This window comes from Tympanuchus pallidicinctus, unplaced genomic scaffold (genome assembly GCF_026119805.1).
Source record: "Tympanuchus pallidicinctus isolate F22 unplaced genomic scaffold, pur_lepc_1.0 scaffold9, whole genome shotgun sequence".
Lineage (NCBI taxonomy): Eukaryota > Metazoa > Chordata > Aves > Galliformes > Phasianidae > Tympanuchus > Tympanuchus pallidicinctus.
In genome coordinates this window covers 12,719,707-12,739,609 of record NW_026294813.1, presented here as the reverse complement: position 1 = coordinate 12,739,609, position 19,903 = coordinate 12,719,707, and the positions used below count along the sequence as shown (strand labels likewise).

At 38.4% G+C, this 19,903-nt stretch overlaps 1 protein-coding gene across 2 annotated transcripts in view; it reads right to left on the bottom strand.

Moving 5' to 3' along the window:
* Positions 1-230: 230 nt before the first annotated feature.
* The window catches only part of RANBP3L (RAN binding protein 3 like), a 38,363-nt gene continuing 18,690 nt past the window's right edge, over positions 231-19,903 (bottom strand). For both annotated transcript variants that reach the window (XM_052670504.1, XM_052670505.1), the window contains 7 exons: positions 19,173-19,257; positions 18,016-18,106; positions 14,048-14,178; positions 12,688-12,808; positions 12,038-12,180; positions 8,961-9,150; positions 231-2,566 (listed from right to left, as the gene is read on the bottom strand). In XM_052670504.1, coding sequence (XP_052526464.1) covers positions 2,523-2,566; positions 8,961-9,150; positions 12,038-12,180; positions 12,688-12,808; positions 14,048-14,178; positions 18,016-18,106; positions 19,173-19,257 — 805 coding nt within the window. In that variant the 3' untranslated portion in view covers positions 231-2,522. The remainder of the gene's footprint in view (positions 2,567-8,960; positions 9,151-12,037; positions 12,181-12,687; positions 12,809-14,047; positions 14,179-18,015; positions 18,107-19,172; positions 19,258-19,903) is intronic.

Genomic DNA, 19,903 nt, shown 5'->3' with positions numbered 1-19,903 from the left:
TTTGTCACCCAACAAACGCAAATTTTCATGAAAAACAGATATCACACCTCTCAACCAATTCTTCCAAATTCAACATTTGGCTCGAAGTGGTTCTGACAGAGAGATGGATGAGGTACATGATTATTTGAATCTTTTTTTTTCTTAGGAAAACAGGCTGGAAGTGCCATGGAAGGAACAGTTTGTAGGAAGCACTTTCACACGCAGTAAGACAAATGGATAGAAATAAAAGCTTAAGAAAATCTGTTTATTGTTTGGACATAGAAATGGTTACTGCTGCTGTCATAAAATGACAAATGTTACATTTTCAAAACCAAGTTAATACATTACATACCAGCACACCTTTAGTCTTAAGAGACACAAAAATTTAGTGCAATGAGACTAAATAAAATAAATAATGGATTAGGATCGCAAGAGTGAAACTTCTTACCTCATACATGTCTGCACATATATGTATTTATATGTCTTCTACTACCACACTCTCCACATTCCTCAGAGTATTCAAACATCTCTTTACCTCCACAGCTTGTAGGAAGTGTAGCTTCATTTTTAAGTGTGTGTGTGTGTTTGAGCAAATGTGTGTATACTGGTGTGTGAATGTATAATACAGTCTTGGGAAAAGGCAGCTCAGAGAGGTTTTTTTTTATTATTTGTGAATGATCATAAGCTTTGCAACTTTCACTATGGCAGTACATTACAAAGTTTTGAAGTCCTCTGTAAAAATTCTGGTGCATATACTGCGGTAGAATTTAGAAGTTGTGGGACTTTATGATGACACTCTGATGCTTAAAATCAGTTATATGGATGGCTTTGATTACCGGGGCAGACTTTGAAATCAAACTCTACATTCAGTGCACAACCAGTTGAGCTTCAGGGCAAAGTTCTCCCCATGACCTGTTGCTAAATACATAAGATTGCTGTTTTTTAACAACTGGAGAAGTTTTTGTAACATGGAGCTTTGTTCCTGAGTTACAGCAATGAAATATGAAGGTCAGTAATGGAAATGCTGTAGTGCTCAGGAGCAAGGCTGTCACAGAAGGACGCAGTGTACAGCTGTTCTAGAAAGAAATTTTCGTTATCAGCAAACTGAAGGGTGAAAAACCATTCCAGTTCTTCTAGAAACAGATGCTCCATTGCAAAGGCAAAAATCCAGTTCCATTTAAACTTGCTCTCATCCAGAAGTCAGAGAAGTGCTAATTTTGGCAGGCTGTGTAAGATTCAAGTAATCCAGATGCTAGTTCAGCTTCACCTGGGCTCTAATCTTGAGAATTTAGAAAGAAGCTGGAATTCTTCCAACTTCATACATATGTTCAGATGGGAGACTAAATTGTAACTTGACTCTTCAGGTATGATGCAGCTTTTAAGGCTGATAAACATTAACAACTTTCTTAATTAAAAGGACTTAAGATACTTCAGACCTTTTTTTTTTTTCTTTTTCTTTTTTTTTTTTCCACCTCTGAGAATGATCAGGAATTCATGTTTTGTAGCCAACAATATACAAGGCAAAAGAAGTCTGTAGCAGAGTGACCATAGACATACACTTTCTGTACCTGTAAACAGAAAGAATAGAAAGCACAGAGCATTAAATGGTGCCTGTGCAGTGCATGGGCTTGTGAAGGGTCTGGAAAGTCTTAATTCACAGGTGCATTTGGAGAACTGACCTTCCAGTTTACCATGAGATTGGCTAGGTAGTGAGCTAGTTGTGGAATCACTTCTACAAGGAGTGTTTGAGTTGTTAGTGCTGTTTGGATTATTGCACATATTTGACTAATGTATTAATCTCATGCTGTTCAGGGATAACTGTGGCTAGTAGGAAAGCAGAAACAATCTTAGACAATCTCAAAAATGTAAGATAGATTATATGCAGATCTCTACTTATAATGTCTATGTCTATTTATTTTTATGTATCTAACAGACAGTTAAGAGTGCAAGTGCTTGTTCTGTGCAAGCAAGAAAATGTTTGTAAGTGCAAACAGATTCACTTTTAGATTGCAATGCTCAGGCATCCCTTGGAACTTCTGCTTACAGTTCTTCATGTTGTAGTTGTATAGATGTAAGAGCAGAACCTAGTTCTTTGCCCTTTAACAAAACCTTCTGGTGACTACTCCACATATTAGAAACAAAGAACAACAACAAAATTCGATTTCTGTAGGCCTTTGTCATGTTGAACTGCCACTGACCATTCTGCTTGCATGTACTTACAAACAGGATTCCCTATAAAAGTCGTTACTTTAATAAAGCATCTAAGTATATTTAATTTTAAAATCTGAATCTCTTTTAACAGTTCTTGAACACTGGAATCCATCATGTTATTCTCATCTCAGTGCAAAGCAAGCTGACTGGAACCCTCAACTTGAGTCTCAAGTTTCTTCCCAATGTATTGAGCATAAACTGTTTATAAAATTAATCTTTGCTTAGAAGTCATAAAACAAAATTCTTCTGATTTCCTTCTTCCAGGTCCTGATGCATCTCCAGCATGTTGAGAAGTTGAGTCTTCAGTAGTCTGCTGTAAACTGTGGTACATTTCATGAGCAGACTACAGGCTGCCTGCGGTTCCATCTAGAATGATCTGAAACAGATTTAAAAAAAAATATTTCTTTAAATTTGAATGTATTCACATTTTGAAGCAAACTGGCATTTCATAATACCAAAGCAGTAGGTTAAAGTTTGGATACAATCAGTTCCTGGTTTAGATAAATATCTAACCAGATAACACAGGATTATTCACAAATATTTGAGCATGTGAATAGTGAATGAAGCCTGTGACTCCCCATGTCAATAAAGATGAGCACATGAGCACTTAAGGATATAAGGTGTCCAGACAGGACACTGTTTCTGGGATGCAAAACAACTTGTCTTCTACTGACTTAAGTAATTTGATGTTAATACTTAACAGTAGATGTCAGTAAACTGCGAGAAATACAACATATCTTCAAGTAACTTTATGGTCATGATAAAATATCCAAGGGTGGTTCTGGTGAGTAATCTAGAATGCAAAACCTCCAAAAGTGTATACAGTTGATGGGTAACATCATTCCCTCAGGATCTGCTGAAAAATTTCTGCTATCACCTGGCCACCTCTAAAGAGTTACTAAAATTTTTAAACCTTTTAAAGGTGAACGGAAAAAGCCTTGTATTTGTCAGAATATGAAATCTGAATCTTCCTCTTCCGTCCCCTCTCATCCCTCCAAAACTTTTCGTGATACATCAGCTTTTAAAGCCAATCAGACAGATGTCTATCTCTCTCTCTCTTTTTTAATTTTTCTTTGAGGCATTACTGATTTTCATTGCAAAGAATAAAGAAACTTGAACTTCCAACCCCCTCCCCCCCCCAAAAAAAAAAAAAATCAGACTTAATTCTTGTATTTTTTGAAATCACTAACAAATGTGTGTGTGTGTGATTGTGCTTGAATCTTTAACACTGGATAAGAATTTGAATTGACAAGAAATGTCAAAGATAGCAGGAGTTCCTACAGTGTTGCTCAATATTAGTTTCTTTAAAAAGCTTTTTTAAGAAATTTACTTTAAAAAGCAACTGCAACAGCAACAACACTCTCATAACAGAGATCTTACGTCTTGATAAACAACAGGAAATGACAGAGTTCTAATGAGGCCAATACAGGAGATATGTGTACAGTGGACTAGAAAATTTCTCTGTCATAAAACAAAACCTAAAGCATTTCCATAACATGATACTGTTCTGTTCTCAGCATCACTAGTCTCCAAAATCTGTGATGGATTCTTGGTGGATCCACACAGGACACATTATGTCTCCAATTTATTTTTCTCTTAAGGCTTATGGTTATGTATGGGTAGAATTCTTGGGACCTACATAGTCCTGTACATCGACAACTTTGAATTCACTCTAATAACTTCTAAAAGAAAATTCCATACCAGGTAAGAAAATGCACTTCAATAAAACTAGAGGATCCCTCAATCAGAATGAACTTTGAAGCAAACGTGAAAGAGTTAATGGTGAGACATAACTCATAAAGCATTCATTTGCCTACTGATAACTGTCACCTTTGTCCCTCACAATCCTGAAGTGTTATAATAGCATTTTGGATTTAGAAAAAACTGCCATTATTTGAGAGGTATAAAACTTTTTTTTTTTTTTTTTTTTTTTTCCACAAGGAAATATGGAAGTTTCTCATTTTACAGACCTTCTAGTATTTCTGATATTTAGAGATGTAAACAAAACATTATTCCTTTGAAGAAAGGACAGAAATCTCCTTAAAGGTCGTAAAACCTTTTAAAATGATCAGAAGCAAAAATATTCTCAGGAACATCTTATTTATTTAGGAGCCTAAGCAATGACTTCTGATCATGTTTTGCTAATGGTAAGCTTAGGTATTGTGGTTCTAAATAACAGATCCATATTCTTGCTGGTTGACTTTGTGAGCCTGACATAGATACCTCTTTTGTTTTTAACGAGTGGAAAGATGAAAGCATCTTGCAAAAGATTCAGAGCCTAAATTACAGAACCACCTATTCCAAAACTATATGTGGAACTTATGTGTATTAGTAGAGGAATTCATTACTCCCAAGTGCTGAAATTGTGACAGCCAAAGGACTTAAAAAACAGCTGTTCACAATCTGCGCAGACTGAATCTGCACAGATACCTGACATAGGTCTGCCAGCATATAGGAAAATCACAAGCAGATGTTTGAGATCTATAAGCCAAGGCAGAGGAGGAAATGGCAATGGTTTGCACATTACTTTACTCATTGCAGCACACATATTGGATACTAGTTCCTCCTTATCCACAGGGTTTGGGTCCTTCTTGCCTACAATGACCCATCTCCCTTACCCAGCTATTCTGTACACTTGGGTAAGGAACATTCTCCATTCTGTCTGTAGAAGCAGATACATCATACAGCAGAGAATATGAAGTTTACAAATGCCAAGATAAGAAAAACAAGAAAGGAGAGTCATACAATTGATAGCAATGCTATTCCCCTCAGAAAGGAACAATCTAATTCTAATTATTTGCATATTATCCTACCAGCTTTTCTCATCATTTTATTTGTTAAATCATTTAGTGAGAACATTTTTCCCATTACCATAAAGAATTCTGCTGATCTCTTCTCAGCTAGATATTACAAAGACAATTTGAGGCAAATGTAGTGAAATATTGAGCAGGCAAGTTATATAAAGGGAAGGAGAAATTTGCCTAACTTTTGTCAGTCTAGAAGTTTGCCATCTATTCTAAATTCATCTCCTCAGCTCACTTTGTAGTTAGTGGGAAAAATAGACACTTCTAAGAGAGTGATTAATGCCAACCACTCTCAAAAATTGATTGAAGTTGGATGAATTGTTCTGTTTCTCTCCATTCAAATTTAAACATCATTTTGTTGCTGAAAGTATCTGAGTTGTAATTAGTGAAATATAAGGTAATAAAAATATCAGAAAAATCAGCTTACTATTTATGGATCTTATGAAAACAATATCTTTACTTGAAAGTGACACAATTCAAAACAATTGTCTATACTGAATAATAGAAATACCTCTCCTACCTTTTACAGAGTCCTTATAAAGGGTTAATGTTCTGAGGACAGTACAGTGAAGAACTGCATGTAGGAAAATTTATTGCAAGCATATAGCATCACCTTGCTGTTCACGAACACTTCACTAATATAAATTCTATTTGCTTTTATTCAATCTTTTACATCAAAAATAACTTTGATTATTTTTTTCCATGTCTTTTACACTGTCATGAAATATATATTATAATCTAGGGAACAATGTAACTTCAGTTTAACACAGAAGTTAAGAAAAGAGAGAACTGTATTAAGAAAAAAAACTGTATTAAGAAAAGAGAGAACTGTCATTGCTTTTTTTTTGAGACAAAGCAGGTAGAACATAATTAAATAAAATAAAAATAAAATCTAAGCATATTTTTTAATCTGATTTCCTGTAATGAAGCAGTCACTGAGAAGCTATGCGTCTCATAGTAGCCTAATCTAAAGATTGGATATTAAAAATCTTTCTCCTCAGAAGAACTGGTCATGCATTGGAACAAGCTGCCCAGAGAAGTGGTGGAGTTACTGTCCCTGGAGGCACTTAAGGAAATGGCAGATCTGATATCTAAGGACATGATTTGGTGGGCAATATTGGAAGTAGGTGGATGGTTGGACTGGGTGATCTTAGAGATTCTTTCCAACCTTAGCGATTCTACAATTCTAAAGGAGAGACAATCCCTGGAAATGAATGAAACATCATTCATACTTAAATGAAAATGAAAATGTAGGCTCTTTATCAAGTGTTCTTAAATATGCAGGATCTGATTTCTTGCATCCAAATACACATTTCTACTTTAGAATTTAAAATTGACCTCACCTTATTTAAAAAGCTATGACTACAATCTCCTGTTTTGGAAAAGAAAGTTCTAAGGACAGACACATGTAAGATGTGAATGTCTGCACAGAAAGTGGGGCTTGGATACCACTGACTGAAATTTATGCAAAATTAAAACCTTGTGGCTTTGAGAATAATAGAAGAGATAAGCAGGGAATGATAGAAGTCATCCAAAAAGCATTTGAAAGGGATTGCTAAAACTGCTGACAGGAATTGTTTGAACACAAATAAAAGACAGAAGCTTAAACTAAAGGGCTTGACACTCACGAACACCTGACAGTCGTATTTCAGAATCTGTTTGCTGGATGCCATTCGAATATTTGTATCACAAATCTCTGCAAATCAAAGTAAATATTTAACTAGTAAATCTGTGCTCCCAAACTGCTTTTATATTCCCTTTCACCTCTTTCTTTTCTTTCTTCTTCTTCTTTTTTTTTTTTCCCCTAAAACAACAAAGAGTTCTTATCACAGTAATCCTTGGAAAGGAATCAAACTCCATCCACAGTTTTCAAGTTACCTGAATCTTTGTAAAGTCAATAGAGATTATTTAGGAATTAATGAGGGAATGTTTGATTAGCTGGAAGCAGTACAGGAGTTTTCAAAGGAAAAAAAAATTCCATTTCCTAAACAGAATGAAGGTATTTGTGAGAAAATTTTGTGTGAGAGCATCATACATTGTTTAGGGCACTGAATGCTACTAAAGTGTATTTCAATAACAACTGATCATGGGAACAAGACTATAAGCTGCGATCTGTCAAACGGGGAAAAAAGGCTTGCATGTTTTCCTTAAGCAAACAGTTACTCATAGCTGTTGGTTGTACATGACTTATTTCTGTTGAATACTTGTTAAAAAGAAGTGAGTATAAGGACAGTATGTTACTTAAAGAGGGAAGCAAATTCTAGGAGCAACAACTCAGACCTTCCTGCTTTAGTCCTACGAAAAGAGAGTTCAATTGGTAGCTTCTGTATTCATAGCGGCAGTTTGGCACAAGTGAGTAAATTTCCTCCAGAAATGTGTCTTGTTTTTCTGCCAAGACAGAAGAGCTTTTAGGCCTTTCATTTTCTAGAGCAGCATTAAGTCAGTTTGTCCCTTACGTCCTGTTTTAGCTACATTCCTTACTTTGAAGAGCCTACATTCTTATTATGTTAAAAAAAAAAACCTGCCAAAACAGCTGGCATGGCTGGCATGTAAATCTTGAACCAGGAGTCTCTTAGAGAAGTACTTATTAGAACCAATCAAAAATCAGTGCTTTAAACAAAGTTAACTAGAACAAAGTAAATATTGTTTTAATAAACACACAGTGCTTGAAGGCATTAATAACTAGCTACTTGATGATGCATATGGACTCAACTTCTACTCATTCACGTAAGAAGTATCTCAGTGCCTCCAGTCATATCTACTGAAATGTACTAAAGATTTCAGATAAAGGTTGACAATATTAAAATTCCTTAACTCTCAGCTTTTTTTTTTCAAAAAAATATTCCACTGCTATAAAGCAAACAGGCATTAGCACTGATCACTAGTGATGTTCTCCAGGGCTCATTTCAAGAGCCACTCCTGTTCAACACTGATGATGCAAGACTGGAATGCATGCCCAGCGCATTTGTCAATGCACAAAAACTGAGAGGTGCTGCTGGCTGCCTGGAGGGATGAGGCCTTCTGGAAGGATCTAGATAGCACTGGGCAGTCAGTGACACCATGGAGTTTAACAGGAAAATTCTGGGTACTGCACTTGGGAACAAGCAGTGCAAGACACGGGCAGGGATGGGAGACAAATGGCTGGAGAGCAGCTCAGCAGGAAGGAACTTAGAGATTCTGGGGACAGCAGCTCAGCATGAGCCAGCAGTGTGACTGGGCAGCCAAGAGAGCAAACTGCCCTGTGGGGTGCTGTGAACACAGCACAGCTAGCCAATAAAAAGTTGTCATTTTCCAACTATTCTTTTGTTGGAGCAGCCTCACCTTGAATATTGTGTGCTGTTCTGGGCACCACAATGCAAAAGGAATGTTAAAGTGCTTGAAAGAGTCCAGAGAAGGTCAACAAGGGTAGAGAACAAATCCCACGAGGAGTGGGTAAGGACATTTAGATTGTCCTATCTGGAGAAGAGGAGGTCATGCGGCAACCTCATTGCTCTCTATAGCTCCCTGAGAAGGGGAAGCAGAGAGAGATGCTGGGCTCTGCTCCTGGAAACTGATGACAGGATGGGAATGGCACAACGCTGCACCAGGGCATTGGACATGAAGAAAAATGGCTTCCTGAAGAACAGACTTCCTAGCAATCCCCACTCCTGTCAGTGTCTAAGAATTGTTTAGATAATGCCCTCAGTTATGTGCTTTAACTAGCCCCGAAGAGGTCGCACAACTGGGCTTGGTGATCTTTGTAGACCCATTCTAACCAAACTATTCTATCTACCACTTATCTAGTAAAATCTAGCATCATAATAGCAGTCAGCTGGAAGGAGTTACTCTCACCTACTTAGCAAAGAGTATCTATAACATAAATTTTGAGTAAAGTTACAGTCAACATGAAAAAAAGTACAATTTTATTCCTTAGAAGGAAAAAAAACCTTGTAAGAATTACAGCACCTTGGGAAAAATTCTGCTTACCGGATCCACTGCTGCTCACTTGAGTTATTTTTTCATCATCTTCATCACTGTCACAGTTTAACAGATGAAAAGCTGTCTCTGACTCTGTGTCTATTTGATTAGCATCTGATTCTTGCTCAGCACAGCTTCGCAATGCCACAAGGCGGTGATGTATTGCTGCATACAAATATCCAGCATCTTTAGATCTTGCCTGCAGAAAATAAGATTTAGAGTCAAAATTAACTAAGAAACTTTATTTTTACAGAGAGGCTGAGAAGTTTTCAAAAGCAATAAAATAACTTTATTTTGATTGTGTTTGTTTTGTTTTTGTTTTGTTTTTTTTTTTTAAATCAAAATAATGTATATAAGATTCACAGTAATTTATTTCTGAGAATAGATTTAAACACAAAGGATGTCAGATTCCCTTCAGTGGTTGAAAATTTAAAATATATTGATTATTTTATCTATAATTACATGAAAAAAAAAACCCTTAAAATTATCTGCCCTGAAGAATGGCTGTACTGAATATATCATACTCCAGACAATTCCTAAATATATTTCTGGAACAAATAAAGCATTTGAATAGTAATATACGTGTTTGCATTTGGATTTACAAAAGAAATAAAAATTTTAAAGCCTAACCACAAAAAAATATAAATTACATTTATTAACCTTAAAAATATAATGAACTGCAATTTTTAAATCAAGAAAGGATGTGAAAACCAGACAGACATTTTGCCAGTACATAAAACTTTAGAGCAGCCATGTCCTGACTACTATGTTCTACTCTGGTTATCATATCTCAAGCACAGAATTAAAGATGGTACAGAGAAGGATACTCAGAATGATAAAGGCGTTGGAACTGGCTGGCCAGGGAAGTGGTGGAGTAACCAGTCCTGAAGGGGTTCAATTGTAGATGTGACACTGAGGGTTTAGTTTGATGAGAAATCAGCTACAGGACACTAGCTGTTTCATTGATAACTGTACAGGCAGCTTCCTACACGTTTTGCCACACTCATACAACTGTACCTTGGCTTCTCAATACACGTCTGTTTTTATTGTTTAGAACTGTCAGGACAAATCTTATTAATGTTAACATGTCTATACACTAGAAAACTGCATCACATCTGGAAATCTAGGACATTTCTAATGTGCACATGCAGACTGGCTGCACAGCACAGTCAGAGTTAGTCAATCACTGTTAGAAAGTGATAGGCTTACAGTGCTTTCATAAACACTGCATGCATGTATTTTGCATGTGTGTTAAATGGGACACCTCCTGTAAGCAGCAGTTTTCTTGCCCAAGTGGTTGAACCAGAAAGGATCTAGTAGGGAACATCATACCTTTATGTGGTAATTACTTGCAAATAAGTCCACCACATTTCCATGCTCCACTTACCAGCTCCAGCCAGAGAAAACCAGTATTCCCAAGACTGCTGTCTTACGTAAAGCCACATTACAAAATCTGTGTTCTTTCTCAACTCTGAAATAGAGGTTCTAGACCAGATGGATCATCACAGAATCACAGAATGGTTGAGGTTGGAAGGGATCTCTGGAAGCCACATGGTCCAAAACCAAACTCAAGCAGGGACATGCAGTAGGTAGCCTAGGACTGTGTCTACATGGGCATTGAACATCTCCAAAAATAAGAATCCACTGTCTCTTTGGGAAACCTGTGCCAATGCTCCATTGCCCACACAGTACAGAAGTGTTTGTGGATGTTCAGAAGGAGCCTCTTTTGTTCTAGTTTGTGCCAATTGCTTCTTGCCCTGGAACTGGGTGATACTGAAAAAAGACTGGTTCCATCTTCTTTGTATTCCTCCTAGAGTTATCATAGACATTGATGTGATACCCATAAATCTCCTGATCACCAGGCTGAGCAGTCCCAGCTCTCTCAGCCTCTCCTCACAGGAGACATGCTGCAGTCCTCTTGTCATATTAGTGGCACTACTGTAGACTTTATAGCTCCATGTCTCTGAGTACTGGGGACGCTGTACTGAACACAGGACTCCAGCTACAGCCTCACCAGCAGTGATTACAGGAGGACAGAGAGGATCACCTCTCTTGACCTGGTGATACTGCGCCTAACACCAACCAAGAATACATTTAGCCTTCTGATAAGAAAGGGCATATTGCTGACTCTTGTCTTTAGTCCACTGGAACACTGGAACACTTAGGTCTTTTTCTGCAAAGCTGCTTTCCAGATGAAGAGCCCCCAGCTCATACTGATATGTTAGACTGTTCCTCCTCAGTTGCAGGACTCTGTACTTCATTAGACTCAGCTGAGCTCTGCAGTCTGTTCAGATCCCTCTGGATGGCTGCACGACCCTCTGGTGAGTCAGCCACTTCCCCAGTTTTGTGATATTTATGAATTTACAAAGAGTGAACTCTATCCCATTGTTCAAGTCATTAATGAAGATGTGATACAGAGCTGGACCCAGTACTGAATCCTGGGGTTACTGGCCTACACCTAGATAGACCACTAAACAACTACCATTCAGGCCCAGCCATTTAGTCAGTCTTCAGCCATCCTCACTGTCTGCTCCTCCAGCCCGTGCTTAAGTAGCTCACCTGTGAAGATCTTACAAAGGACATTATTAAAGGCAGAGGCTTTATTGAAGTGCAGGAACACAATATCCACTGCTCTCCCTTCATCTATCAGGCTGGTCATATAATTAGAGAAGTCTGTTGGTCAAGCATGAGAAGTGTGCAAGCACTGTGTCCAGAATCACAGCAGAAAGCTGCTGCCTTGTTCCTAGGTGACTTATGAATGCGTGACTACCTGTGTAGAAATTCTTACTATGTTGCCTCTCTAAGAAACAGTAAGTGATGCATGCCATACTATGGAACAACACCGATTCAGTGGTATGTGAACCAGAATCAAGAAGTGTCTCTCCTGAGGCAATATCACATCTTCATACCTTTTTTGAATGATGGGATAACACTGCTAACTCATTTCATAACAAAAGCCATACAAAGCCTAAGCTAATCATAGCTTAACAAGACATAGAACGCTATTTGCTATAACCATAGCCCCAGCAAGTTTTCAGAAATCTAGATGAGGTGGGGATTTGGGTGGGATTTTCTCTCTTGATTACCTGAATTAGAAATACTTGAACAGAGTGGTCCTCTTGATCTGTTGCTGTGAAACACAGGCTTTTACTGTTTGCTCTTTGTAACACCATTTGACCCCAGAGTCTGGTGTTGAGAATCAGTCTCAAGCTGCCTTGATTTCGCATAACTAAAATAAGAAGGTTCATACATAAGTGATTGGAACTGTCTTCCTTTTTATTAGCAGTTTCTCCCAGCACTTCCATGCAACTAATATTTTCAAAATACATTAATTTCTTTAATAAATCTGAAAATAATCTACTGAAACTATAACGCATTACAAAAATGACAGCACAGGAAAAACAGCATTCCAGAAGTGTCTTGAAACAGTGCTGATGCACAAACTGTCAGACTGGTAGCAAATTTGGAGATATACTTTCCAGCAAAAAGACACAGAACCTCACAACATGAGTATGTGGGCATACACAAGCCATATGAAACACCCAGAGGCAAGGAAGTGCCTCAGTTTGTAACAAAGCCAACTCCATCAGGTAAGGATATAAAGATTCACAGCAGCTTGATTTAAATAAAATTAGCTACTCAGTTTTAAACGATTAGAGAGAAACTGATTCTAGTCAGGAACAGTACAAGTTAATCAGTCTTTTGTGTATGTGTTACTTTGTTATTTAATTCTTACTCAGCCTCGATTGCAACATGCCACATTTATTGCTGGAAGTGTCATTAAGCCTCAGGGATCCTCTGCCTTTTTCAATCCAAGTTAAAGAAAGTTTATTAAATAGGAAGAGCTTGCAGTTAATCTGAAAAAGAAACACATGTTGGAAATTGTGATCCACTGTTAACTTTATTGGTTTTAAAACTTTATGCTTTTAAATTTTCTGATGTGGCTTTGAATACATATGTACGCATGGATACAGGATAGATAAATAGGTACACTGACATTTTTACATAAGGAAAGGACATCCTAATTTGTGCTAAACTTTAAGTTATTCTTTGAAAACAATCAACATGAATTTGTGGCCAGCAGGAGCAGGGCAGTAATCATCCCTCTATACTCAGCACTGGTGAGGCCACACCTCAAGTACTTTGCTCAGTTTTGGGCCCTTCACTACAAAAAAAAAAAACCATTGAGGCCCTGGAACGTGTCCAGAGAAGGGCAATGAAGCTAGGAGGGGTCTGGAGCACAAGTCTTATGAGGAGTGGCTGAGGGAGCTGGGATTGTTCAGTCTGGACAAGAGGAGGCTCAGGGGAGACCTCATTGCACTCTACAACTTCCTGAAGGCAGGTTGTGATGAGGAGGGGTTTGGTCTCTTCTCCCAGGCAACAAACAGGACCCAAGAAGATGGCCACAAATTTGTAAGAGGAGGTTTAAGATCAGACATAAGGAAAAACTGTTTCTCTCCGAGAGTGGTCAGGCACTGCAATGGCTGCCCAGGGAAGTGGTGGAGTCTCCGTCCCTGGCAGTGTTCAAGAGGCGTCTGGACGAGGAGCTGTGAGATATGGTTCAGTTTGTGGTAGCATGGTAATGGGAGGATGGTTGGACTAGATGATCTTGTAGGTTGTTTCCAACCTTGTGATTCTGTGATTCTATGAATTCTAGTTTACTTTTACAATTATTTAATCTTCATTAATTCTTCATCTGTGATATCCACTGACAGGTTAATGCATTGCAAGTGCTCTAATAGCATATTCCCTCATTCACTGAAAAAGTTATGTACTTGTTTATAAAGGCGATTATTAAATGACACATTCTTTCCCCAAAAATGTTTTGTCATTAAAAAAAGCTTTACTCAAATTACTTCTAATTTTGATGTTTCAGTTACAATAGCATATGGATATAATATGAAAAAGAAAATTTAAGACAGGGAAAAAAAAAGCAGAAGTGTATCTTAAAAAAACTTAAAATTTAAAACATATAGTGATGTTATGATTGCTTCAGAAGTAAATTCTATAAATATAGTAAAATTTAGTAAATTCGGATTTAGACGTTCTTTTCATCAACAAAACTGCTGACAATCAGGGTGTTATGAAATACATACCTGTAATACATTGTGTTCTTCTTCTTCTCCAGTTATAACTTCAACTTTATCTAACAGAATTTTCTCCCCTGGCGTGGAAATATGAGCAGCTGCTGACTCAGTCTGTGTTGCATTCCTCAACAGAGCTGTTTCTGTAGGGAAAGAAAGAAGGAAATCTTTATTTCTGTTGAATGAGTATTTTTAGCATGCATGGTGGCCTGTGAATTCAGTACTCCCTGTGGCATCCAATGTCATTTAGTGTTATTCCACTTTTGTCCAACTAGAAGGAAAAAAAGTTGGAATACTGCAAAATGTCTCAGATATTCATGACCACTGTGAATTGAATGGGGCTCTCTTGAAGATGCAGTGATCTGCCCCAAGGGACGAGTTGCAGAAACAAGCCCTGAACAATTAGAAATTGATTTTCTAGATAAAAGTGGTTTCTAATAATGCTCAGGAGATTAACATATAATGAAAGGCATATGTCCCAATTGATGCAGGTATTATACATGTTCTCTATGTTGTTTGTTTTTTTTTTCCTTTTGATTTGAAAGAATGTATCTGCAAAAGAAGATCCTATAATCCTACCATTAGTAGAGAAGAGTGCAAAGATGGCTAAATGGGGACCCTTTTGGGATTCCCTTACAGCTAAGGTTTCTGTGTCTTGCCTAGCAGAAAAGCTGCCCAAAAAAGTCACAAATAACCCCTGAAATCTGTCTTTACAGAAGTTTCAGTTACAAATACAGAAGTATTCAGTTACAAATGAATACGAACAGCAGATAGTTTAAAACCATAGTTCAGAAACGCATTCTGAAAGTTACTCACTAAGCTCACTGCACTTTTTCAAGTATCAAACAGCAGTTAAACTTTACCTTTTCCTGTGTAACTTAGATAATTCATTTTGAAGTCAGTCTAGTTCAGATCTTATATACCAAACTGCAGCTGCTTTCTGCTGCAGCATTCATTTGTCATCCTGATCCATTACTGAGAGAGGTCTGCTGCTTATTGCTCACATCAAGGAGGAAAGAGCAGCTGCCAGAAGAGAGTTGGGGGAAGAGAGGTTGCCACACCTTGTACATCCCACTGACTACTACCTGCTGTTGCTGTTTCACACAGGGACAAATGGTACAGCTATGAGCAGCATGAATATCAAGAAGGACTAAAGAAGCTGGGAGCAGGAGTGAAGGACTTAGGAGCACAGGTAGTTTTCTTATCAGTCCTCCCAGTTAGGGGAGAGAAAGCACTGATAAAATTAAAACAAAAAAAAAAAAAAAAAAACCAACAAAAAAACAATATGTGGTTAAAGGAGAGGTGTCATGAACAAGGCTTCAGTTACTTAAGTCACAGAAGCTTTGAGAAACCATCCCCAGGTTAGAGTTAAAGGGAATGCAGGAGAAGGAGATGTAGTGAAGATCTGCTATAGGCCACTGATCCAGAAAGACTGAGAAGCTTTACATTCAAAAAACAGGATACTCTCACAGGGAATTTTACCCTCTCTGATGTATGTTGTAAGAATGACACAGCAGAGCACCAGCTGTGCTGATGATAACGTTCTCTTCCAAATGGTACAGGAACCCACAAGAAAAGGTGCCATGCTGGTCCTTGTCCTCACCAACAAAGAAGGGCTGGTGATGACATGAAGCTCAAGAGCAGTCTTAGCTGTAGTGACCATGAGTGGAGTTAAAAAGATCCTTAGAGTATAAAAGAGGGTGCACAGCAAGCTTGCTGCTCTAGACTTCAGGAGAGCAGACTTTGACCTCTTCAGGAAACTGCTTGGCAGGGTGACATGGGATAAAGGCCTGGAGGGAAGAAGGGCTCAAGAAAGCTGGTCAGTATTCAAGGACCTTCTCCTTCAAGCCCAGAGGAGTGCATCCCAAGAAAGAGGAAAGCAGGCAAGAATGCCAGGAGGCCTCTGTGGACAAACGAGTAGCTCCTGGACTTATTTTGGTGCAAAGAGAAAATCTATATGGAGTATAGGCAGGAACAAAATACCTGGGAGAACTGCAAAGAAGTTGTCCAGGCAGCCAAAGATAGGTTAAGAAAGCTAAAATGCAAGTAGAATTAATCTAGCCAAGGACTTAAAAGGGAACAAGAAGTTGTTCTATAGGTATATCAGTGATAAAAGGAAGGCTAGGGAAGATGTAAGCCCTCTCTGGGGGCTTACCAGAGACTTAGTTACAAGGGATACAGAGAAGGCTGAAGTGCTTATTGACTTCTTTGTCTCAGACTGGAAGGAATGGAGTGGTGAGCAGGACTAGGGAAGTAATCCTTCCCCTGTCCTCGGCACTGGTGAGGCCTCACCTCAAGTACTGTGTTCAATTTTGGGAACGTCAGTACACAAAGGACATTGACATGCTGGACCAGGTCCAGCAAGGGCAACAAGGCTTGTGAAGGGCTTGGAGAATGTGTCCTATGAGGAGAGACTGAAGGAACTGGGGGTGTTCAGTCTGGGAAAAAAGGAGGCTGAGGGGAGACCTTATTTCTCAAATACATGAAAGGAACTTACAGTGAGAGTGGGGCTGGTCTTTTCTCACTAGTGACAGGTGACAGGGTGAGGTGAAATGGCCTCAAGTTGTGCCAGGGGAGGTTTAGGTTGGATATCAGGAAAACCTGCTTTACAGAAAAGGTTGTTAAGCACTGGAATAGGCTCCCCAGGGAAGTGGTTGAGTCACCATCCCTGGATGTGTTGAAAAACTGTTTGGATGGGGTGCTCAGGGACATGATTTAGAGGAGGGTGGTTAGTTAGGGTAGTATGGTTAGGTTGTGGTTGGACTTGATGATCTTTAAGGTCTTTTCCAACCTGATTGATTTTATGATTCTATGACTGCACCAGCAAGGGCTCTAGCCATGCTGCCCAAGTTGCAGAAAGGAAGGTAAGAAGATGGAGAAAGAAGATCTGCCCTCTGTAAGTGAAGGCCACATTCAACATAATATAAAGAAACTGAAGATGCACAAGTCCATGGGCCCTAATGAGATCCATCCATGGCTTCTGAGGGAACTGGTGGACAGCCGCTTGGCAGTTTCATCGTAATTGAAAGGTCATGGCAGTTTGGTGGAGCTCCCACTGACTGGAAAAGGGGAAACATAGCCCCCAAAGGAAAAAAACATCCAGGGAACTACAGGCCAGCCAGTCTCACCTCTGTGCAGAGTAGATCATGGAGTAGATTCTCCTGAAGGCCCTACTACAGCACGTGGAAAATAAAGATGAGGTGATTGGAGGTAATAAGCATGGCTTCACCAAGGGCAAATCATGCCTAACAAACTTGGTGGCCTTTTATAATGGAATTACAGGCATCAATGGATAAAGGAAGAGCAACTGACATCATCAACCTGGATTGTAGACTGACATTGTCCGGAATGACATCTCAGTCACTAAACTGGAAAAAAAATGGATCTGCTGGATGGATCACTCGCTGGATAAATTACCTGGGTGGTGGCACTCAGAGGGTTGCAGTGGATGGCTCAGTCTCCAAGTGGACACTGGTCATGATGAGAGGCGTTCCTCAATAACTGGTGCTGGGACCAGTGCTATTCAACATCCTCACAGGAAACATAGACTGTGGGATTGAGTGCACCCTCAGCAAGCTTGCAGATGACACCAAGCTGAGTGGTGTGGTTGACACACTAGAGGGAAGGGATGCTATGCAGAGGGATCTGGACAGGCTTGAGAGGTGGACCCATACCAACCTCATGAAGTTCAACAAGAACAAGGTCCTGCATTTGGGTGGGGACAATCCCAAGCACATATATAGATGAAGGGAAAGTCTAAAGCACAAGAATTGGAACTTAATGGTCCCTTCCAACTCAAACCATTCTATGATTGTATGATTCTAAACACAGACTTCACATGCAAATACATAATAGTATTCTGGAGATTGGACGTGCCAGTAACATTTGAAAACTACTTGGCACAATTCATTTGACACCGCCAAACACACTCAAACATGCAGTATGAAGACTAATTGTACTTTTTTGCTGAGTACGCTTACTTGTTACATGAAAAGATTCTATGTAAAGTGATGTTATTTCTCTTTTGTATGAATCAACTTCATTGCATGACACAGAATGCTTTTCAGGGCTCTAGAAAAAAAAAGAAGGGAAAGTAAGATTTCATAGTTATATAAAGAGGCTATATTACTTCTTATCAGACAGAACACTGAATGTTTTACTGAACGGCAGGGAGAAGATTTGGAATTGTAATACATTATGAGTAAAACAACATAGATTATACAATTTTATTCTTCATTGGAAGTAATTTTATTGTCATAAAATCAGTACATCATCCTGCCAAGAATTATGGCTTCTTTGTAAGGATCCAGGACTAAGCTTTAAACACGTAAGTCTATCAGTGGATTTAAGTTACAGCTAATTTCCAATTTCATACTTAAACCCCAGAATAGCTCAAAACTTCCAGATACCACACATTTAATATCAGAGGAATTAAAACTTTCAATCTTTCAGTTTTTCAGATTAAGCTTCTTATCCATGTTTTAAATTAACACTAATGACTTCTTACAATACTGTGACTAAACTATCTTACATATGAATCTTTGTCAGAAGCTGCAAACCAGCCCTTCAGTTCTCAGTTTTTTTCACTGGCAGATATGCATATTTTTTTCACTGTACTCTTACTAGAAAGTGAATTTTAATTCCACCCTGAGTGGTATAGTCCTCAGCAGGATTTAATTCATTAAGCTGTTTGATGGCATGCATAATATATCTTAACATGGACAGTATCTATAATGAGTGTTAAATATTGTCTTCTGTCCAAGAGTATTCAAATGAACTTCTCCCAGTTCTTAATGGATGGATAGAAACTATATGAGTGGTAAAAAACACATTCATTTCTCTGCTATTGTTGCTGTTGTGCTTTGCATGGAATGTTTAAGCAACTGTTTTACAAGTCAAAAATTTAGCAAAAGAAAAATGCATACTGTTATTTGTAATTAGAGTATTTATGTTGAATGGAAAAACAGGGATGCCTACCCCTCCTACAGAAAATAATTATTTTCTCTTCAACAGCCATTGCAATCTGTATACTCATATCTTAAAAAGAACAGAAGGAGCTAAAAAGAATCAATCTCTGAAAAAAACATGCATTCACACACACACACACAAAGAGTGTGCCAGAATTTACAGATCTTACCACAACTCTCTCAACCATATTTTCTCCAAACACAAAACCAGAATTGCTGCTGCTTAGAACACTTCTGTCTTCTAACAACTGACTTCTGTGGGAACAAAATAAGGATGTGATTTAGAACTATTTAAAGAACACAATGTCTTTAAATAAAACAAGCATATTACTTGGTAAAGAATATAAATAAGTTCATATGTTTACTCTACCACATCTTATATTATTAAAGACAAACAAAAAAATGACCTCTTAAGCAATCAGATAAATACTGCAAAAACATAAAGGTTTCACAGAAAAGTAGTATTGTAGAATCACAGAATCACAGAACAGTTTGAGTTGGAAGGGACCATTAAAGATCATCTATTTCCAACCTCCATGTTATTGGCAGGGATATCTTCCACTAGGCCACCATGCTCGAAGCATGGATACTGGATGTTAGGAAACATTTCTTCTCTGAAAGAGTGGTCAGACACTGGAATGGGCTGCCCAGGGAGGTGGTGGAGACACCATCCCTAGAGGTGCTCAGGAAATGTTTGGATGCAGTATTAAGGAACGTGGCTTAGTGGGGACATATTGGTGTAGGTGAGTGGTTGGACTGGACGATCTTAGAAGGCTTTTCCAACCTTGATAATTCTATGATTTTATGATCTGAGTTTACAACTAAGTTTCTGTGTTTACAATGGCAGTGTGCTTGAAATCTCTTCAAGTAGGATGAAGGAATTCTTCAGTACAAACTGTGT